Source organism: Neofelis nebulosa, chromosome 12 (genome assembly GCF_028018385.1).
Source record: "Neofelis nebulosa isolate mNeoNeb1 chromosome 12, mNeoNeb1.pri, whole genome shotgun sequence".
NCBI classification, from domain to species: Eukaryota; Metazoa; Chordata; class Mammalia; order Carnivora; family Felidae; genus Neofelis; species Neofelis nebulosa.
The window spans coordinates 31490955-31514705 of record NC_080793.1 but is presented as its reverse complement, the minus strand read 5'-3'; the positions used below and the strand labels follow the sequence as shown (position 1 = coordinate 31514705).

Below are 23751 nucleotides of genomic sequence, written 5' to 3'. Positions count from 1 at the left end.
TGATGCGTTTTCGAATATCGGATTGTCATTCTTGGGAACTGAAGCTGAGGAAAACCCCTGGTACATGAACTCCTTCCCCCCACAGCCATAATTGCGCCTTTCACACCGATATCATCAGCCCTCCACCAGCACTTGGGTCCAGCACAGCCTCGCCATCTGCTCATGTGACACCAACATTATGGCCTCCCTCCATGCATCCCTAAATGGGGCTGGAGAAGGCAACGGAGATGGTGAGCGTGCCAGCTGGCACCGGTGACACAAACCTAGACAGCGATGAATCACGGCCCAGGACAGAGAGGAAGAGGGAGGATGCTGATGGCTAATTGTGCACCGTCATCAGAGCTGCAAGGCGGACCTCTCTGTTCACGGAAGCAGAACCAGCACGGCATTTCTGTTCCTGCAGTAAATGCAAAGCTTCTTTTTAATATGTGGTCATGAGAGAATGTTCAATAGAAAGGAAACCTAGAAATCAAGATCCGAATTGTTCTGTTTTTGCTTCTGTGCATCTCTAACTGGCATAACTGGGGACTCTCCAGGGAGTCTGGGGATTACTTGAAAATGACAAGCAGGGGTTTCTGGCTGGTCAGGGAGTCGGATCAGAGTAAACAGACTTATGCTGATAGGTCCGTTCTGTCCAGGAGGCTCCAAAGTTCCCACCTACCTCTACTCCCCTGAGCCTCCCAGGTTCTCTGTTCTTTACTTTATGCCCTGCAGTTAACTGATTGGTGCATTAATTCAGTTCTCTCTGAATGTTGCTTCCAGGATTCAATTGGCCAGGCAGTTATTCAAGGTTTGTTCTATAGATTTCAAATTTGGGCATATTGACCTTAGCTTTTTTGTTGTTGTCATTATTGTTGATTTTGATGTATTTGAAGTTAGGACAGTCTATGTTCTAAAAGTTTCTATTCTACGTTTTTCTAATGAGTCGTTTTACCTACGTATGTTTTTGCTTTTGTTTACTTCCCTTTCATCTTGACCTTTTTCAAATGGAGGTGGTAGCACAAAGGCACCCAGTAAAATAGGACACTTGTCCTCAATAGAGGGGGCTAGCTGCCATTTTTGCGTTTTGTTTTATCCAAAAGCTCCCATAGATCCTGCCTGTTCTCCAAGCAGTTATTCCCCAAGGGCTGATGAAGCCAAAAGACAGAAATATGTTTCCAGCCACATGGAGGATATACAAAGAAATCCCAGATCAGGCCTGTGCAGGAGGCACGGGTAGCCCTGGAGGTAAAGTCCCAACACTGTTGCAATCATAGTGTTTTCTCAGCTCCAGAACATTCAGGTCAGCTGGCTAGGTTCCTTCCCATCAGGTCATCTCAGTTGACCAGTGAAGCACAAAAGAGAAACTTCATGGCCTTGACTTCATAAACTAGCAGCCAACAGGAACACCTGTTAGCAAGGGCAGCTTTGGAGTACCTCTCTCTCACTCTTACGGGAAACATACTAATCCAAATCTCTCTGTGGCTAAAGAGAAAAGAAACAAAGTGCTGAAACAGCAGAGATGGCTGGCCTGAGCACTGGTGATTTACATGTGGTGCCAAGAAATAACTTCAGGTGCAGAGAAACACACAGGAGTGTCCAGAGATTACTAGATGGTCAGAAGTTGTGACAGCAGGTCCTCTGGGGAAGAGGGACAGAAAATGCCAGGTGGTAAAATATCATTCATATACAACCAGAGAGAAGTCGTGTATGAAGGACAACAAACGGAAGGTATGATCTACGACCTACCTGAAGGTAAAGGAAGGTGGCAATGGATGAGGCCAAAAGGTAAACGACCTTTATAGCAGAATGGATAGGAGTTTCTGAATGCTTTCAGCTACAAGAAGGAGAAACTGCAGAAATAATTTCCCGGAAGTAGAGGCTGTGCCTGGTTTCAGAGAGTGGGCAGAGTGTAAGGCTTCTCTGCTATGTTGTGGCTAAAGAAATGGATATGAAATAGGTAAGACTGCCGTTAGAGTCGAGCCTGTTCTCCGCCCCATAACTCTCCAGGCTTTTGTGTAGAACAAAATTTTGATGCCATAATACAGGTATTTTTTTTCCTCTGAGGATCAGAAAATGTGGGTTTCTAGTCCCAGACTTATACAAACTAGCTATCATGACCTTAGGTTAGTCATTCCAGGGCTATTCCAGCTTTAGATTTAAAGATTCCAGCTTTAATAAGAGATTCTTAAAAACTGAGAACAAACTGAGGGTTGATGGGGGGTGGGAGGGAGGGGAGGGTAGGTGATGGGCATTGAAGAGGGCATCTTTTGGGATGAGCACTGAGTGTTGTATGGAAACTAATTTGACAATAAATTTCATATATTAAAAAAAAAAAAGATTCCAGCTTTAGAACTTTAGATTTCCTAAACCTTTCCTTCTCCCTCATTGACCCATAGGTACTTCCAAGTAAAAACAATTTTAAGCCATAAACGATGTACAAACATGTCCTCCCAAGTTCTGATTTTATTCCATAATGATTATTTTGATACTTTTTTTAAAAAACAACACTTTAAGATATTTTTTTCTCCATTTTAGTCTCCCTACTTTGCTGATTCTCAACCTAAGTACATGTTTAGCTTACTTGTTGGATAATTCAGCAGTGGTCAGTTCCCCATTCAGCCTTCTCATCTATGAAATATAAAGGTTTGAGACGGGAATATCTCCAAGAACCCTTTCAGCTTAATTTTCTGTAGTCTCATAACCTCAAAAATCTGTTTTCTATCTATAACCATCTTATCCTGGTACTTTGGTGTTTCCAAATATGAAAGCGACAATGAATGTCGACATTTCTATATTCGCTCGACCTCTCATACCTACGAAAGGCTACATCTAAACCTCAGTGAGTGTCTGGGACATTCGTGAGTCAGAATTAAAGGATAATTATGTCCCTTTTTATGTCTAAACCTTAGGAACGATCTGTGTCTATAATAAGATGTTATCAGGAAAGTCCTGGACTTACTGGGGGAAAGCATTTTGGAATAAACGTAAAACCTTTTTGGAAAAGGTAACAGCCGTGACTGATACAGGCCGCCTGTACTGTGTTCCTCCCTGCCAATAATGAAGGGTGTGGTTCTGAAAACCTGCCTCAACCTTTCCAGGTTTTAGCTTTCCTGTGCATTGGTTTATTCATTCATGATTTACCTGCCTCTAACATTTTATAATAAGGCAAGTTTATCTCTACTATTTCATGAGCTTTCTCACGAACAGCTCTCACATCTACATCTTGCCAATTCTTATGCCGCTGCCCTTTGACTTTTCCCCTCTGTCCTGAATGGAAATATTACCTTGGCTCCCGTGCTTCCTCTGAGAGGGTGGCAGCAGAAGCTGGGTCTCTCTATAAGCCTTGCTGTGGTCTGCCTTTCAGATGGGAGCCGTTAATTATTTTCTGGGAGGTTTCTAGAACAGATGTTACAAGGCAGACAAGCAAGCACACCCTCCCTGAGCCCAGAGCACGCTGAGCCAGGCACGCACACACTCGCCAATACCAACAGAGGAAAGCTGCTGGGGTGATGGAGGGAGTGTGCTCTGAGGGGCAAACGCGGCTCCGAAGACCTGCTAATGTCTCTGTGTGGCCATGCTGTATTTTCAGCTTGTCATCATGGCTGGGACAGTGCTGCTTGCCTACTACTTCGAATGCACTGACACTTTTCAGGTGCATATCCAAGGATTCTTCTGTCAGGACGGAGACTTAATGAAGCCTTACCCGGGGACAGAGGAAGAAAGCTTCATCACCCCTCTGGTGCTCTATTGTGTGCTGGCTGCCACTCCGACTGCTATTGTAAGTACAGAATCGACTTCCTTTTTTACCGTCAGATACTAAATAACATTTCCTGTCTGCCTTTTCTACTCTTTCCTCCCTTCCTGGGCATTCACCAGCAGTCTAACGGGGGAGGAGGGGGGTGCGGGGAACGGGGGTGTCCTGTTTCAGCCAAAACAGTGAATGGAGTTCTGCATAAAAATCTCATGGACATGGGGCTCGTCTTTTGTAGGTGGCTTTTGCTTTTTGGTATCTGAATTATACATATATATATGTATATGTATGTATATATACATACACACACACACACACATTTTTAAAGTATGTGTGAATGGCATAAATTGACAGGCATGATTGGCTAACATGTTAAGAACAGCTACTGTGCTCTTGAAAAAATATGCAGCGAATTGGGTCTATTCAGGAGAGGTCTTGAATGTAGATGCTGGCACTGATGGAAAGAATCGGACCAGAGTGGAATGGAATCCCCTGGCCCTGTGTCTCCTGCTGGTCTGACTGAACTTCCAGAGACAAATCACCTGACCTGAAGTTTGCTGTCATTCATTCTTGGTGGCTCTGGCCACGTTCACATTATATCACATTCAATTCAGTTGCAACTTTACCCTCCTTCTATTTCATTCTTCTCTCGCATGAGGGGGCAAAAAAAAAAAAAAAATGGCCATACTATGCTCAAGGGAAACCATTTCAAAAGTATAAAATTCACAGACCTGTATCATCTGGTAAATTGATTGAATCCTTAGACATTTTAATTTCAATTTTTAAAATGACTTTGTGTTTTAAATGACTTTGTGTAGCATGTCTGAACATGCTACACGGTCAGATTCTTTGGGATGTAATCTCGGTTATCATTCCCCCCCCCTTTCTCTTCTAATAGCTGCCTCCCCCAACTCTCTCCCTTCCCCTTTCTTTTGGTAATATTGACTGGCATGCTGAGAAATATACTGACCGCTCAGACGTTCAGTTCAAGTATTGTTTTCTATGCAAGTGATCTGCTTGCTTTAAGGTGAGAAATGGATGGGATTTTGAGAAGAAATAATATGGGTATAATGAGTCATAGACTTTAAGTTCGTTTTGATCATTGATCCTAGGCTCAGCAAACCCTCCCTTAAATGATAAGACCATGCTGTTGCAATTAAGGTCAGGGGTAATAAAATTGTGGTGTATCAGAGTGGTTAAAAACGCAAGCTCTGCAGTCTGACACAGCTGGATTCACATCCTGTCTATGTGACTTTGGGCGAGTCACTCTATTGGCCACCCCACCCCACCCCCCACCGTAAAACATAGGGATAATATGACTCCCTATTTCATAGAGTTGTCATGAGACTTGAATGAGATGGTTCGTACAAATGACTCGGCACAGTGCCTAGCATGTACTAAGTGTTTAGACGTAGGGGAGCAAAGAGCGTGGCTGGAAACTGTTCTTCATCATCTTCAGGATCACAGAGCAACTTCCTCTACATAAAGGGAATGAGATTCCACTTGGAAACCCTGGAACCGCAGCTTCATCTAGAATCACATCCTGGTTTCTTTCTGTCTCAGAAGCATATCATGTTCTTGTGTATTCAGACATGACGCTAAGTGATCCATTGACTTAACTTATTCTCCTCTCTTCTCCCTAGTCCCAGGATACACCATTGCCTAGGCTCTCCTGTAATGACTTCTTGGAATTACAGTTTTTGTCATAAAAAAAAAAAAAAACTAAGTAAAGCAAGGGAGACAGATTATTATTAAAAATTATGGTCATGGGGCGCCTGGGTGGCGCAGTCGGTTAAGCATCCGACTTCAGCCAGGTCACGATCTCACGGTCCGTGAGTTCGAGCCCCGCGTCGGGCTCTGGGCTGATGGCTCAGAGCCTGGAGCCTGTTTCCGATTCTGTGTCTCCCTCTCTCTCTGCCCCTCCCCCGTTCATGCTCTGTCTCTCTCTGTCCCAAAAATAAATAAATAAAAAAAAAAAAGTTGAAAAAAAAATTATGGTCAAAAAAATTAGTGAATCAGAAAACAATAGAATAATAAATAAGATCAAGAGCTAATTCTTAGAAAAGTAGAATATGCAACCCCCTAGATAGTCTAATATAAGAAAGGCAGGAGTAAAAAGAAAAAAAAAAGTTAAAACACCATACATATAAGGAAAAATACATAAACCTATAGAAGTCTATATGGTATTTTTTTTGAATTGTATTTACAATTCTGTGCCAGTAAGTGCTTGCACCTCAATAAAATTGGTAATATTTTATGAAAAGGTAATTTACTAACAATGCCCTAAAAAGATGTAGAAAATCCGAATAGTGAATAAAGATAGAATAAACTTTTTAAACATGTCTAAAATTTATCTCACAAAATATACTGAGGACACATAGCTGTAGTATAAATTCCTTCAAACTTTCAAGGAATGGAAAAGTCATAATTCTATAAAATGTTCCAGGCCCTAAAAATAAACAAAAAGCTTCTTAGTGCACATTACAAAGCAAGAAAATATGGATTTTAAACACTTAGAAAGTGTGCATGGACACCCACAAAAGCACCCCCAATAGCAAAAACAATCTCACTTTCAAATATTGATGCAAGCATATAGAAAAAGATTGATAGATTTGTCTACCTAGAAATGAGCATTTCTAACAAAAGAGAAAGTAAAGACTGCAAAAAGTTTACAGCATATAGGACTCAAATGTAAATATCCTTAATACTTAAGAAAATGAGCTTCCCAAAATAAAAATGGGAAAGGGGAAGAATAGACAATTAACAAAACAATGACTGTGCATGTAAACATTTCTAAACTCGTCAATTATCCAAAGAAAAGTAGTTTTTACAAGTACAGCATTTTCCCCCATAAATTTTCCAAATGTTTTAAAGACAGGGAGCCATGTTGCTGAAGATGTAGATACTTTCATACAGTTCTAGTTGAAGTGTAGACTGCTATTTTCTTTTTAAAGAGTAGCTCGTCAAAGATGTATTAAGAGTTGATAAACTTCAGACTCAGCCAGTAATTCCATTCCCTGAATTTATGTTAAGGAAATGATCAGTTTTATACAAATACAAGGATTTGTGTTTTGGGGATGTTCATTTAGGCAATAGTTTCCGTGAAAAACTTGGAACTAGCTAAATACACAGTACTAGGGGCTTGTATAAATACATTGTGAGGCAGTCGTGTTTTTGAAACACCTTTAGTACCAATGAAACATGTTTTTGATTTAATGTTAAGATTTTTTTTTAAGGGCTAAAAAAATTGTATATACTATTGCGTATAAAATCTTTCTCACTTTCACAAGAGAATCTGACCATATCTTAATTTTCTGGGTCTATTTCCCTAGAAAAAGGAAAAAGGTGGTATGTATCAACTGTGTTGCTAGGCCAAATTAACCCCTGATTGGTGAATTGCATCTGGACTCAGAGAACTATAATTACCCAAGGAGGTGCCATGCTATGACTTCTAAGCGCAATGACTCTGGGACCTTGGAAGCTATGTCTGTGGAGTTGCCGCACCATATGCTGACTCCTACAGGGCATGAGGCTTTTAAGCCACAGTGGCTCCTTCATCCGCTGATATGTCTATGATCTCTTGCACCTGAGCTATACTGCGCTGCTGGACCACTGTGAGGACACGTGCTGGAAAGGAGCACGTGATGTTTCCCTGCTGGCGAGCTATGGTTCCTTCCAAGTAGACCAATGCCAAATGTAGCATGTGGTTGTCTGTGGGTCTGAACATTTAATGACTCCAAGAAGATACCTTGTGTGTTTGTTGCAAGTATAATCCCAAAGTTATATATAAAAAGACTAGTAAGAACTAAACTACTAAATAAACTAAACTAAAAATGTACAGTTATTATCTATGAGTGCTAATGGTACAGTTAATTTTTTTCTTCTCTTTTATACTTTTATATGTTGCTTTCCAAATTCTACATGAATGTATAGTATTTTCAAATCAAAAGATACATTTTTAAAACATTATATACTCCCGTTCTTCTGGCAAAAACTATGAAAAGGCCAATTTTTAATAAGACTTCAAAATGGCAACTCTAATGAACAAAAACACACATGGCCAAAAACAAAAACGAAAAACAAAAATAGGAAAACAGAACTTTGTGGAGAACTCTCTCCTCTCTCTGGGCAAAAATGATACCTCTTTGATTTTAAGGTTTTCAGCAGAAACTGTTCCTTTTCCCCAAATGACAAAGTCAAGGGGTATGGTAAATAAACAGTGAGCTAAGGACTAAGAACCTAACCTACAGCTCTATTCTAGCTCTCAAGTATGGAACACTTTCCATTTCTTTGCTTCTCTGGGTGAAAAATGTGACCAGTAATGCTAGCAGGTCCCTAAGATACAAGCTGAGGAATATTCCATAAATGATGATTATAAGAATGACATCTTTTTTTTTAATATATGAAATTTATTGTCAAATTGGTTTCCATACAACACCCAGTGCTCATCCCAAAAGGTGCCCTCCTCAATACCCATCACCCACCCTCCCCTTCCTCCCACCCCCCATCAACCCTCAGTTTGTTCTCAGTTTTTAAGAGTCTCTTATGCTTTGGCTCTCTCCCACTGTAACCTCTTTTTTTTTTTCCTTCCCTTCCCCCATGGGTTTCTGTTAAGTTTCTCAGGATCCACATAAGAGTGAAACCATATGGTATCTGTCTTTCTCTGTATGGCTTATTTCATTTAGCATCACACTTTCCAGTTCCATCCACGTTGCTACAAAAGGCCATATTTCATTCTTTCTCATTGCCACATAGTATTCCATTGTGTATATAAACCACAATTTCTTTATCCATTCATCAGTTGATGGCCATTTAGGCTCTTTCCACAATTTGGCTATTGTTGAGAGTGCTGCTATAAACATTGGGGTACAAGTGCCCCTATGCATCAGTACTCCTGTATCCCTTGGGTAAATTCCTAGCAGTGCTATTGCTCTGTCATAGGGTAGGTCTATTTTTAATTTTTTGAGGAACCTCCACACTGTTTTCCAGAGCGGCTGCACCAATTTGCATTCACACCAACAGTGCAAGAGGGTTCCCGTTTCTCCACATCCTCTCCAGCATCTATAGTCTCCTGATTTGTTCATTTTGGCAAGAATGACATCTTTTAATTTATTATATTCTGTAGTCCTTGCCTAATTATCCTCCCAGCATCCCAGTGAAATAGAAAAGAGACATCCCAAAGAACATAGAGAAAGGGTGTGGTTCAAATTCCCTTCATTTTTGAGTTGAGAACCTTGAGACTTAGCCAAATTAATTTGCTGAAGTTCCAGCTAGTTCTGTATGTTACTGGACAGATAGCCACCCATTTGGTTCCACTTTTATTTTCCTCCCAAATGAGGGTCACTGCTAGGAGCCAAAACTGATTACAGTTGACAGGTTAATGGCAGAGAGCCCTGTGGCCTCGGAACCCTGCTGACAGTGCTGGGTGTTCCCCTAAGACCTGAAAAAAAGGTCCTCTAAGGTTTCTATTCTTAGAAAACAGAGCTCTTCTGATGTTCAGGAAATTTTTCTGGGAGGAAGGAACTGTGTTAATTTCTTCTGTCCCATTCTAGGGAGGTATGGCTTGTCCGAGAGCAGCCTTTGTTGGGCCACTGGGATCAAGATCCCAAGTGTCAAACGCAGCACAGCCCCTGCTTCTGAGTGCACATCCTTCATTCCCTTCACACTGCAGAGTCCTCCTATCTCAGGTTTCATATGTCAGGAGAGGCAAGAATCCCAGTCATGGCTTTGCCTCCAATAATTGTGTGGCCTCTGGTACATCATGTTCCCTCTATGGGTTGGATTTCTCATCTGTAAATAAAAGAAGGGGTTAGGCTAGTGATCTCTGAGATCTTTCTAGATCTAATATTCCATGAAAGCTTAAAAAAAAAAAAAAAAAGCATTCTGATTGGAAAGCTCCACAAGTCAGATTCCCAATCCCCAAATCTCACCTTTCTTTCTGGAGTTTGGTTTTATACTCTGTGCCTGGTCAGGTGTTTCACAGAACTGCATAGAGTTTCTGTTGTTTATTCCTCCTTAAATCCATTTCCTGTTTTCACTGGAGTAGAAAAAAGGCAAGATCCCGCTGGGGTGACTTGTGTGACATTAACTAATGGCAATTTTCAAAAAAGTAGCTCAACCTGGACTTGTCCTTGGTTTTCTGTGCATTCTGAAGCACATTAGCCTTAGAAAAACCTAGCACCTTACACTTCTGTGTGTCTGGACATTAACAATCCCACTCACGACTACAGGGACACACAAGAAATGCACAAGGGAAAAGACTCTGCCGAGTGTTTGACCTGTCATTTCCTATTTCTCCTTTTGTGCTCTGCTGTCAGAAGAGATCAGCATCATGTTGAGGCGAGGCCACATGGGATAAACTGTACAGGGACAGGCCAGTGCTGTCTCAGATCTTCAGGAAAGGTTAGAGCTTGGGCAATTTATTATGTCCAGAACTGTTTAGCCAAAAGTAGTAGCCCACACTTCTGAGAGATCTGCAGGGTGCATTCTAACCAGTGTGGAAACCCTGGATGACTACTGCCTCTGGCCTCCTAAATAAACTTGTATGCTCAGAGTTAAGGGCAGGGAGCCTGTTTGGATAAGAGGATTTAACTCAGTGGAGAATCTGATTTACTTTTATTTTACCTCAGCCCCAGTACCACAAGGCATGAGGAAATGGCTATTAAACACTTTCCTTGGCCTCACAACAAAGTGACAGGGGAGTATTTAGTATTGAAGCTGCAGAACATTTGACGCCTAGCCCGAGAGAATGGAAACAGCTCGCAGTTTGCATGCAAGTGTGCACGCACACATACATAAGACTAGTCTAGAATTTCCTAGGAAAAGGAAGAGACAAACACAATTTGATAGAAGGGCACAATTTGGAGGAAATTGTGAATCTTCATTTGGGAGGTTTCCGGACCCTAAACTCTTGGAGCGAATATAAAAGCCCAAAGCACAGTGTGGAACAGAGTGGGCTCTCACTAAATGCAAGTCTGTTGGCTGACTGGCGTGGGACGCAGCTGCTGAAGCAAAAGAGACATTGTGGGACCTTGCAGTGCCTCATAATCTGCCTCTTCCAGGCTCTGAACAATCTCGTCTGTTGAAGCCCCTTTTAACACTTTATAATTCACATCTTTTTCCCTTTGTATATTATAACGTGACTTCTTTTTTGTTTGTTTTTTACCATGAGTCCTTCATTTTGTTATTGCTGAAGCTAATGTACTTAGTCTTTACAATTACATTTTTTTCTGGGAAAGGTTTATAGATATACCCATTAATTGTTGTGGATTTTTTTTAAATAAAAAATTCATTTCCCCATCTTCTGTCTACGCTGAATGTGAGTGCTCTCAATTCTTTAACAGATTATTTCTTCTCCTGATGTCATCCCAGCGAGCTATTTGCTTACTCTCTTTGAGATGTCCCTTCCAATGATTGGTGATGATTGTGTTAAGGAGCTTTGATAATTTGCTTCTTGAAAAGACTGTTTGCCTAAAAATATATGCTGGTCAATTCAGTTAGTATCACAATGCATTTTACTTTTTATTGAGAGCAGTATTTTACCTAACCCACTATAAATTCCAGTTTCTCTTATTTCCACTGTCCAGGAAAAAAGGCATAAGAGACTACTATGCTTTAGAAATGTAGCATACCACCTTGGTATACTATAACATGTGTCATATAACATAACATGGTATTTTATAACAAGTGTCAACTGAAGCCTGCCTTCTAAATGGGTAGTTGGGTAGTTGGTCCCCTGGATTAACACCAGTAGGGAGGCTCCAATCTATAAACACTTATTATCCCAGTTGAACAATTCTCAAAATGCCATCATGCAAATGACCTTAATTCTAATGAAGCTTTGATCTTTAAAAGGCATAGGAAGTGTCTAGGGCTGAATTTCTTACCTACACTTGGATGTAAGAAAGCAGAAAGCTAGAGCTCTTGAACCAACCAGGGCTCAGCATTTGAAAGGACCAGGATGCCCCCGCAGATCTGGGTTGTCGATAGATGGCCCTTGTTGGGGAGGATTAGAGCAGAATGTAAAGACATTGGCAGTCAGGGCTGGCAGCACAATCTGTGCATTTTAAATTTCCTGGGTCACTAAACAAAATCTACTGCAAAAGCATGTCTCCCTTTCTTGGAAATGCTCATGACTATGGAAGCCTCTCAGGAGAATGTTGGGAGCATCTTAAAAATCCCTGGGAGTGAAAGCCCTGAAGCTATTTAGACATTAATATTGGGAAGTATGCAAAGAACCCTCTCTTCTTCCTCAGAGTGTCCTCCGCAGAAATCCCAGAGAGGGGGCCACCAGTCTCTGTTATTCTTCAGGAACCCAAGTGACAGAGATATCAGGCAACATGATGACTCTGAAGTAGGTTGCATCCATTTTGCTTAAGGGTAGATTACTTGGTGAGAGCAGAGTCCCATAGGATTTTAAAAGTGGAGAGTTTAACCAAATGAATTGAGATTGAAGCCCAATTATATGATTTCAGTTTCCCTTAATCAGCACTCTCTTGTTAGTTCCTGTCATAAAGGTAAAGATGTTGGAGCTGGAAAAGCACGTTAGAGGTCTTCTTGTTCAACAGATGAGAAACTGAGGCCCAGAGAGGTCAAGCGACTGGTTCAAGATCAAATACCTGGTCAGGGACAGAGCAGAGATAGAATCATACCATGTTTGCTTACTCCAGGACTAGAGACAATGATTTTTTTTTTAATGTTTATTTATTTTTGAGAGATAGAGTGCAAGCCGGGATGAGCCAGAGAGAGAGGAAGACACAGAATCTCAGCAGGCTCCAGGCTCCGAGCTGCCAGCACAGAGCCCGACACAGGGCTCGAACTCACGAACCACAAAATCATGATCTGAGCCGAAGTCAGAGACAATGATTCTTTTTAAATCAATCTCAACATTCTGGCCTTAGATAGACCAGGAAGTAAAAACAACAAACATTCCTTGAGTACCTATAGATGCTTTAACATACATTTTTTAATACTCTCAACTATTTGCTGATATAGCTATTACCCTCATATTCAAAACCATAAAAAAAAAAAGAAAGAAAAACTGGGGCTCAGAAAGTTTCAATTATTACTTGCCCCCCAATTACACATCAAAAATGGAGAGAGCTGGGTTTTCAGCTCTACAGCCCACATTCAAGAAACAGCAATGGCTTTGATCTTGCCAAGTACCAGAGCTACAACTAGATATGTGTGCACCCAAAACATATATTGCAGTTCTAGATGCCCTTTTTAGTGACAACCACATATAACGTGCAGTGAAACCCCCTTACAATATGAGATTGTCATACATCTTCCAGTGACTTTTTTCTGCAAACTGTTTATATTTTGAAATCTGAAAACTGTCCCCTAAATACTGTGCGTTGATATCCTTTATTTATCACTTACCAGATCTTCTGTGAAACATTGTGAAGAAACGAGGTCTAAGAGATAACACACCCAACTGATGCACCATATTCCAGGATTATTTGTTTATTTCTTTGCCATTTGGGTTTTTATATCCGAAATACAACTTTATCAAGCTAAAACAGTTATCCTCATTACTTAAAGTATACTTACTATTATCTAAATGTCTTATGTCATGTGGGGTTGTAGCTGGCAGAGCTAGGGGATAAGAAATGCACCAATGGAATTCACGTGCAGTTCATTCATTTCCAGATCTAGAGTTTGGCCTTGGTCATTTCTCACCAGAGGGTGTTCTCATTTGCTGTGAGTGATACGATGTTTGTTAGCCAACAATCAGAAAGACCGTAATAGGGCAGCCAGGGACAAGCACATGGTGAGTCCCACATGTCCCATTTACTCTCTGAACAGAGGGGTAGATAGAGGCAGAATGTGTGTGGCAAAGACACAGATGGGGGAACCCAGCCATTGCCAAAACCAGAGTCCTAAATCTGCCACAATGTACAAAATGGCACTCAATGTGGGCTGGAGGCCTGGCAGGAAAGAAGAGAGACCCCTTCCCTTATCAAGCAGAATTCTCTCTCTCTCTCTCTCTCTCTCTCTCTCTCTCTCTCTCTCTCTCTCTCTCCCCCCCCCCCCTCTCTCTCTCTCTCTCCTCTCTCTCCAAGCATAATCAGGCCCTATATGAGATTATGGGACCCAATAAATGGACAAATAGCACCAGGGTCACAGCATACTGACCCTGTGTGTGGTCAGTAAAATGCAGAAAAATGCACTTCCTTCAGCCCACTCAGTGGAGTCTGAGAACTGGATTGTTTCTTCAGCAACCTTTATGTCCATCACAGTCTTTACTGACAACCAGAAATATCTTCCTCTTTCAGTTATAAAATGACCCCCTTCCTCCCTCACTTTCTTCCTCTCTTCCTTATGTGAATATTTATCATCACTTAATATATTCCAAGCATTGTCTGAACTGGGTATATAAGTTGGTAGATATCCTTGCTCTGACTTCTTTTTCTTTTATGCTTCATACCTCAATTGGAATTTGAATATTGCCAGCCAATAATAACAAACCTTGTACTAATTATTACCTTTGACATGAGAGTCTTAGGATTTACTTGTGGATTTATTTGGGCCCCATACCCTTTTGCATGACAAGTTCTGTTTGGTCTGACATGACTTGTAGTGATTTTGTTGAGATTTTTGTGTGGGTATATGGGTATGCACGTGTGTATTTTTAACAAGAATAGGTTGTGTGTAGATGTTTACACACATTTTTTGCCTCCTTTTCCCTCTTGTGTGAGTAGTGGAAAGTTTCACTAAATGGAGAATTTCTAGAATGTGCACATCTCTTTCCTGTAGAGTAAGAATGCTTTGGGCTTCTGAAATGGTTAAGGCAAGCAATGCTTATTTCTTTTCATATTTGTCCTTATGTGTTTATCACCCCCCATCCCATTTCCCTCATTTACTTTGTAATCATATGTCATTTAATGGCATTACATCATGTATTTATTCAGTTTTTTTGCCCTCCCTACACACACACACACACACACACACACACACACACACGACATCTGTTCACGGCTATGCCTCCAGTGCTAAAACAATTCCTGGCAGAGTTGGTTCTCCCTCTCCAAAACTGTTGAATGCAAAATGAGGATATGATGAATTTAGTTTAGAAGAGATAATTCACTTTGTATTACTTGGTCCACAGTTTTCATTTATTCTTAAGCAATACACCAAGAATTGTGTGTTTTCCGGTCCATATTGTCAATTTCCTGCAGTGTTCATCTTCAGAGAAATAAAGGTCAGAGGTCAGAGTCTATAAGGTCAGATTCTACCTAGAAATAGGTCCTCTAAAGATTCAATCTTTTGTTTATTCAAAAAGTATTAATTGAGCCTACCAGACCTTGTTCTACGCACCATACAAGGAATGGCACAAGTCCTTCCCATAAGAATATTGTAGTCAAATGAAGAGGGACACACAATAATTGCAGTTAAGTGGGTAGATGTCAAGAGAGAGATCTGTATAACATGTTGTGGGAGCAATGACAAGACAGGGTCTCTCTTTTCCCGAGGGGATCTGGTAAAGGCTTTGGGGAGGGTAGTGACATTTTCACTGGGTCCAGAAGGATAAATAATAGAAATTATTTTTTGTTCTTTATAGTCTACCTCATTACACCTGTGTTCCAAAAGACCTTCCTTAATCTGGTGTGCTTCATTCAACATTGAATAACTATGATGTACCTTACACTGGGCTAAGCCAGGGGATGCCGTAGGGAGGGGATAGTAACCAAGAATACCAGGACATCCCATAACAAAGAACAACAATAATCATATGTAACCGTTTCTGATAAGAAATAGAAAAGAGAAACGCAAGATAAGAAATTCACGTATAACAAGAATGCCTGAGCTAGTCTGTGGAATCAGAGAAAACTCCCTCAAGGAAATACTGTTTCATGTATCCAAGCATGCATGAATCCATCCCCATCTGTTCACTAAGATAAAAAACCAACAATACGCTTCCATCACGTACAGTAAGGACAAACAAAACCCTTTGGCACCTTATTTTAGCAGAGATAGGTCTTACTAGAAAAGAAGGAGGGCTGAGTTCTTAAAGCTATTCAGATGACAGAGCATCATCTCATTGTTAATTCCAAGGGACATTAGGCACAAAATATTTTTAACTCGGAACAACCATACTTCGACGCCACCTGCCAAAGTGATACATCCCATTGTGTGCCTGTCTGACCCCAAATACTGTCTACTCCTGCCAACTTCCCACCTCCTTCTGACTTTCCTCTAGTGCTATTTCCACAACACCATTCTGTCTTGTACTTTAATAACATCTGAGTTTTTCAGTATTTAAAGCATATTACGCTTAACTTGTTTTGTTTTCTATGTTCTCAATATTAAACACAGATGCAACAAATATTTTTATTGAGTCACTACTTAGTAAAAGTGTAAGCAGTCGAGATGAAGACCATGGAGCCAGGTCTTCTTGGCTTCAGAGCCAGGGTTTGTGACTTACTAGCTCTGACCTTAGACAAATTATTGAATCCCTCTGTGCCTCAGGTGTTACATTTGTACAATCAGGATAACACTTGTGCATGGAATTATGTGTAAAGGCCACATTCTAGTGCCGCCTCCAACACTGACTGTGTGTGGCCAAGCGCTGAGACCTTTGGCGTCCTAGATCATAAAAGGGAAAATATCTGTAAATGGTTCCAATTTTATAATTTTATCGTTTCATTTCCACACCCTGTGCCATTCATGATGTTGCCACCTTCATCCATCTATTCCATAATGACGGAAGGAATATAAGGAATGGGAATTCTTTTTTTTTTTTATGTTTATTTATTTTTGACAGAGAGAGAGACAGAGCATGAGCAGGGGAGGGGCAGAGAGAGAGGGAGACACAGAATCGAAAGCAGGCTCCAGGCTCTGAGCTGCCAGCACAGAGCCCGATGTGGGGCTCGAACTCACAGACCGCGAGATCATGACCTGAGCCGAAGTCGGACGCTCAACCGACTGAGCCACCCAGGTGCCCCAGGAATGGGAATTCTTAACGTATTGATAAAGTTTAGCTAACACCATAAGCATGTACATAGCAAAGAAGAACATCTATAGGATCACATTCTTCTGGGAAAATGTTGAAATTGGGACTAGGAAAATAAAAATGGCATGTGATGTGGTGGAAAGTGTGGACTTGAGAATTTAGTTGTCCTGGATGCCAATCCCAGTGCCCCCACATGCCAATTGTATGCTTTGGAAGGTCCTGAATGTTCTATCTTCCCCAGCAAAGCAAGGATAATAATACTTATACTAGGAATCTTATAAGCATGAAAAATACTATGATGAAGTGCCTGACACATAGTTTTCAATAGATGATGGTAATTAGTAACTTTTTATTCTTTGTTGGTGGTTCTCAGTCTTCTTTTTTGCAGAGTTGGTGACAACTTACCTCATGCTAGTTCCTTATTTTTTTTTTTTTTGAGAGACAGAGAGAGAGCAAGCCTGAGTGGGGGAGGGGGAGAGGGCGAGGGAGAGAGAGAGTCCCAAGCAGCCTCTACACTCAGCACAGAGCCTGATGGGGGACTCAATCTCACAACCATGAGATCATGAACTGAGCCAAAATCAAGACTCAGACACTTAACCAACTGAGCCACCCAGTCACCCTCCCCCGTCAGTTCCTTATTTTAAATAGGAATATACTGTGCTGAGTACTACAAGAGTAATCAAGAAACATAGGTTGTGGTCCCTGTCCTCAGAGAGTTTACAGCCTACACAAAGACATTATAATGTATATAGTAATATATATGTATTAGTTCAAGATAACGAGAGAGAGGTACCAAGGTACCAGTTATAAAGAGACAGTCAACCAGTTCATAGTAAGAGAAATAAAGCTCAAGCCAATATATTCAAGTAAAGATTTATCAGGTGAATAATGTGTTGCCATGTAACAAGGTAATAACTTATTGTTATGTGTGCTTATAATGCCTTGTTAGGCACATGGGGCTGTCCCAGTCATTTCTCATCATTGCAACTCACACATTCAGTTAAAAAAATCAATCCCAGGGACACCTGGGTGGTTCAGTCGATTGAGCGTTGGGCGCTTGATTTCAGCTCAGGTCATGGTCTCGTAGTTTGAGAGATAACAGTGAGGATCCTGCCTGGGATTCTTAATCTCTCCCTCACCCTCTGCCCCTCCCCCACTCATGCTTGCTCCCTCTCTGTCTCTCTCTCTCTGTCTCTCAAAATAAATAAATAAACATGAAAAAAATTCAGTCCCAGTGTGAGTGAGCCTTATCATAGTTCCTACTGCAATTCACTATTTCCATTTATGTTTTTATGACCTTAGAATTTAATAATATAGCCTGAAACCTAGCTGAAATTATCAGTTATTGCCACCTCTAATTCTTTTGAAGAATTAAGTACAAATTATGATTTAACTCTCCATCTCTGCAACATGCCATCTTTTAAAAGCATTTGGAGCTTCAGAAGTTCTTGTTTTTTAAGGCAAGTGGTCTCTTTTGTCAGACAGCTTTCCAACTTGACATTTCTTAAACATTCTTTCTCCAGATTTTTATTGGTGAGATATCCATGTATTTCATAAAGTCAACTAGAGAATCTCTAATTGCCCAGGAGAAAACAATCCTGACCGGAGAATGCTGTTACCTGAACCCCTTACTCCGAAGGATCATAAGATTCATAGGTGAGTATAAGAACATGCTGAACTGAACCCTCGCCCGCAGGTAAAACCTACTACCCTTACCACAGATGGACACACTTGATAAAATAAACTAAGCTATGAAAGCATCAACTTTTCAAAGCAACGGTTTCTTTAGGGATTTTCCAGGAAGTACAGAAACCGAGCCTAATCGTAGTGCCATGTCAAATTTTTCATCCTTAAAGTGAAGCAGTACTTATTGTCTCACAAATGATTTCAACTTACTTAGATTTTTCCCCCTACCCAATATTTATCTGAGATTCCCTCTGGACATATATTTTCATAGTCACCAGCTATTGTCATATACCCTTTAACTGAGTCAGGGGAGCATGTGGGGGCCCAGCAGGGGACACCAATAAAATGAATTTAGAAATAATCAAATTTCCTGACAAAAATTTTCCATCCAGTATAATTTTGTTATGTGTTATGTATGGGCAATCTAATCCATCAGATTCTGGAAAACAAGGTTGGAAGGCAGAATCCATCTGATTCTGCCTTTCCAAGTTTGGAAAACAAATAGTTTTATTAGCATTCATGATAAGAAATAATTAAGGCATGTTCTATATCTGTCCTTCTAGGAATTTTATAAAAATGTCTGAGGTGGTGTGGATAATGACTATAGATATGGGGATGAGTGTGTATATGGGTATAGGTAGGAATATACCTATATATATTCCTACCTCTGATTAGATCTTCATGGGAGCCAGGATAAAACTCCCGAGTGTGATCATAGCCGGTATTGAAACAAGCTGTGATACTAGTGAGAACCTACAGAACTGACAACTGGGAAATTCAGTGAAGTCCAGAATATGGCATGCTCTAAACTCTTGGTTTTCCTTAATCCTGTTATTTCCCCGCTGTAGGAAAAAGGGTTGAATTTCCTCAAGTCATAGGCAAATGACCACATTAAAATCAAATATGCAATAACTTCTATGATCAGAGTAGAAATGAGGGACGTAGTACAGCGGGAAGTCTAAGAAAATCCAATTTCAAAGAAGCAACCCTTTACATTAAAATAGTCTTCAGCATCCACTGATGGTATTTGCAGAATGACCTGTGGCAGTCTGTAATCAGCTCATTGGGTAATCCCCTAATCAATACAATGTCATCCCTGTCTGTGAGTTCACTCATTCCAAACAGTGGTGCCTTTCAAAGATGTTTGGAGTTCGGTCACTTCCCACCAGAGTGGCGAGGTAACAAATCATCGAGGAGAAAACAAAAGGAGAAAAGAGAATATTTATTATCAGTAGAGTGGAGTAGATGCTTTATAAACATTTCATTTAATCCACCCAACACCCAATAAGGTAATTGATAATCCTAATTGTACAAGTGAAGATCTGATATAAAATGGGATGAAGTAACTTTTCCCAAGGAGTATGAGAGTGCCTGTGTATGTATATAGACACATTTACATAATTTGATTCGGAGAAGATTTCATGTTCACTGCCTGATCATATAATGAGAGCAAGTTATTCAAAGCAGAAGGTTATTAGACTATAATTAAGCAGAGATATCTTTATAAAAGTCACTGTTGTTTTTCCTTGGCAAAGATAATTTATACCTATTTGGGATCCACCCCAGCTGGGGCAGAGTCCAAAGAATAGAAATTGTAACTGATATCTGTCATTTATACAGACCTGCCTGTATGCATTGTCAGGGCAAGACTTTGTTCACGGAGGGATGCCAAAAGGCCCCCACCATCCAGGAATGAACCTGCCGGTTGCCAGCGGTGGTACCTGAAATCCCTACTGTAGTCAGTGCATCGAGCTGAGGTGTGGTTTCAGGAGGACAATTAAATAGAAATGTCTCACCCTAGAGGAACATCAAACTCCCATTTCCATAATCAGTGACACTTTAGTCCATTGGGGTCTATCATAAGCTGACAGAGATACTTCTCACAGGGATGCTTGTGTGGGGAGACAGCCAGCAGGTAGCATGTAAACCTTGGAGAATTAGAGGAACAGCATCAAAAGAGAAGAGAGATTGCTGGCTAAGGAAGCACCTGCTCCATTCTTTTCATCTTTTGTTTTATGGCACCAGAATCTGCCCAGTTGCTTAAATCAAAAACCTAGAAGTCACATTAAACCAAAGGGGAACTTGTTAGAAATGTGCATTCTTAGGCTCCATTCCATACCTACAGAATCAGAAAGTCTGGGGATGGAGCCTGATAATCTGTGTTTCATGATAGGTCATCCAGGTGATTCTGATGCACTCTGAAGTTTGGGAGCCACAGCTTTAAGCCATTGAAATTTCTTGCCCTGTAAGTGGTCTCCCTCCATCTTGTCTTGCAACGTGGCTCTGTGTACCCCAGCCCTGCAAAAATAACATCCATTGACCACTTTGCACGTGTTTCCGGAGCAAAAGTATGATCAGGTCATTTCCCTGCTTAAGTTCTTTCAAAGAATCCCTAGCGTGTTTAACAGTGTGATGCTTTGCCCTGGTTCCTGTTCATGTGCTGCTCCTTCTGCCTATTGCCATCCTCTCGCCCTTACAGCTGACAATCCTGCTCGTTCTCCAACACGCAGCTTACGTGTTACCTGTTTACCAACCCAGACAGCTCTCTACCTCCTCACCCCAGCCCCCACTGAGCCTTACACCTGCATCTTTTATAGGCACAATTTCACTGTAATTATGTAAGACTTTTACTCCTACTAACTTGTGATCCTTCATAGAGCAGGAACTGTATCTTTTCACTTTTTATCAACAGCATATTGCAAAATACCTGGCACATAGTAGGTTTTCATTAATTTTTTTTTTTTTTGGATAAGTAAAGAACAAAGATTACCTGTGTTAAGACACAGATTGCCTAAAATTGCTTCCATAAATGCTGGTTCTTAAATATTCATTTACCTGCTGTTTAATTAACCTTATTACCACTCTTCAGCTTAGTCCCAGGAAATTAAAGTACATAAGTTAGGCAGTTTCTAAGAGGAGGTGAGAGAAGTCTGTCCTAACTTCATATAGGAGAGTTGAAGGTGTAGGGAAAGGCTATTTATCTCAAGAAGAGTAACATTTTTTTTTTTAGTACCTGGATTAATGTTTTTTTTATAAGAGGAAAAAACATACTACTTAAAAATCCTTTAAATAGGGATGCTTCCTTTGAAAACAATCAAAGTAAACTAAGGCAGTAATCAAATATACTAGAAATGTTATTGTAAAGAGATTAACAGTCTGTTTTTCTGACCTAGTAGCCACCAAAAATGATCAGAAAATGGCAACTGTTTCAGCTAACTATTCTAATTAAGTTGAAATCCCATGACTTTCTCTTGCCGTTTATGTAATTATTCTAGAGTCCATTACAAATAGTATTTCCCAACAAATACGATCAGCTTCGCATTGCAAAATGACCAGTGAATTAGCAAAATATTTTTAAGCAGAATCATGCTGCATGCTGTCAAAGGTGAGGGAAAAGTTGGAATTCGAATACATTTTTGGCAAGACTAAACTGATATACCCTTTCTGCATAACAGTTTGATGGTATATTTCAATAATCTTAAAAACAGCTGTCCTTTTTAACCCAAAATTCTACTTCAAATAATTTATCCTACGGAAATGATCACTGCTATAGATTAATTTTTATGGACTAAAATTATTTTTTATAACCTAAATTAGAAATCTCTCAAGATACAATTTTTTCAAAATAATGCTCCCACCACAAGTTGCAACCTCAGAAAATATTATTTTTAAGAATTTTTAATGAAAAGGGAAATATTCACGATATAATTTTATGTGAAAAAGTCAAGACACTGTGAATCTATATTTCAAAATAAGGATACAGTATCATAGGTGTGTATGTGTGTGTTTATTTGTGTGTGGGTATCCCAGAGAAAAAAAGATTGAAGGGAAATACACTAAAAGTTACCTTTGTCACTTCTGAGTGTTAGAAGAATGGTTGAATAATTTTTCTTTTGCTTTCTATGCTCTAATTTTTAATTTTTATCATCAATATGTATAATTTTAAAATCAGAAAAGAGAGCTAAACATTATTTTTTTAAGGGGCAGGGAGAAGGAGTGGCAAAATAGAGGCTATCCGGAAGGATGGCCATGTCCTTTAACGTGGTCCTCAGTGTAGGAAGCAGAACTGAGCGTGGCACCTTGGCTCTCAGTCTCCCCTAGTCTGGGTGGTGTGGACTTGCACAGCATCCCCTCACTCTACCCCACAGATCCAAATTTAAATTTTCAGTAAGAAAATGGCAAGAATAGTGAAGTCAAAGGGAAACCTTCAAACGAAGCCATCTCCACCAGTAGACAGATGCTAAGTGTGTTGGCCTTCACAGAGAAGATGGAATTCTTCTGATTCACAGATCCAACAGAAAATTGGTTTTCCAAAAGTTATCATTATAGGAAGGATTCCCAGCCTCCTGAATGTAGGGATGTACCCTCATAAGTGTTCCACCCTTTTCTAAATTGTTGTTTAATTTCTCATGTTTTGTTTACATGATGTGGGAAGGGTGGAAAAGGATGGCTGAACTAACAAATTTCACCAGCATTTTATAAGAACAGATGTACCTAAATTAGTAACACGTACTTGGACTTTTCCCTTGCCTCATCATTTTCCTCTCCAGTCCTTTTCTTATACAATCTCTTTGGTATTGCATTAAATTCTACAACAACAACACCCAGATTTAAGTTCCCGAAAGAGATAAACCACTGCGTTCTTTTTTCAGGAGCAAAGACAACATAAGGAAGTCACATTTTCCCAAAAATTCATGAAGATAAGTTTAGTTATATCCTTTTCATTTACAAATATACTTGAGTAAAAGTATTCTTGTAAATATCAATTATTAAACAGTAACTTTTTAATTTAATGTTGGAAAGTAATGAATAAAAAGCATTAGAATTTGGTGAGGGTTTTGGGGTTGTTTGCCATGTGGAGGGAAAACTAAACTAACTATCTTCTTGAATAACTAATTTGTTTGAGGTTAAAGGAAAAAAACTCATCTAAATATGTCAAGACTAGACTGTCTATTAGCAACTAAATTAGCCTGTCACCCAGAAGCTCTTTATTATGGGCTTTCCATTTGGGATCCTATAGTTGCTCCATTATTACTTCTAATAAAATTTTAATTAAATACTAAGCAAGTCTTATGCCATTTAGGTCAGGTCTGTGGATGAGGTAGCACTGGACAGAATAGAAAGTAGCATGGTAAACAGTTAATTCATGTAACACTAATTAATTGCCATAAATTAACTATGATCTAAATGGAGCATGAATATTTTAAATGCAGTTTCAAAGGTCACAGTGTTTTATGGCCATAAGAATTGATACCCTGAGACAAGCTTAATGTCAGCCTTTTTGAGAACTAGAAAATCCTTCTCCATTTGGAAAGTCATTTAAATGTACTTTATCTGAAAAGAGATGTCACTGGATTCAGTAAGTCCATTTCTATGT

General features: G+C 40.0%; 1 protein-coding gene across 5 annotated transcripts in view; it reads left to right on the top strand.

Moving 5' to 3' along the window:
• Positions 1 to 23751, top strand: part of PLPPR1 (phospholipid phosphatase related 1) — a 327119-nt gene that overhangs the window by 277145 nt on the left and 26223 nt on the right. For all 5 annotated transcript variants that reach the window (XM_058694746.1, XM_058694744.1, XM_058694747.1 and 2 more), the window contains 2 exons: positions 3572 to 3760; positions 18212 to 18344. In XM_058694746.1, coding sequence (XP_058550729.1) covers positions 3572 to 3760; positions 18212 to 18344 — 322 coding nt within the window. The remainder of the gene's footprint in view (positions 1 to 3571; positions 3761 to 18211; positions 18345 to 23751) is intronic.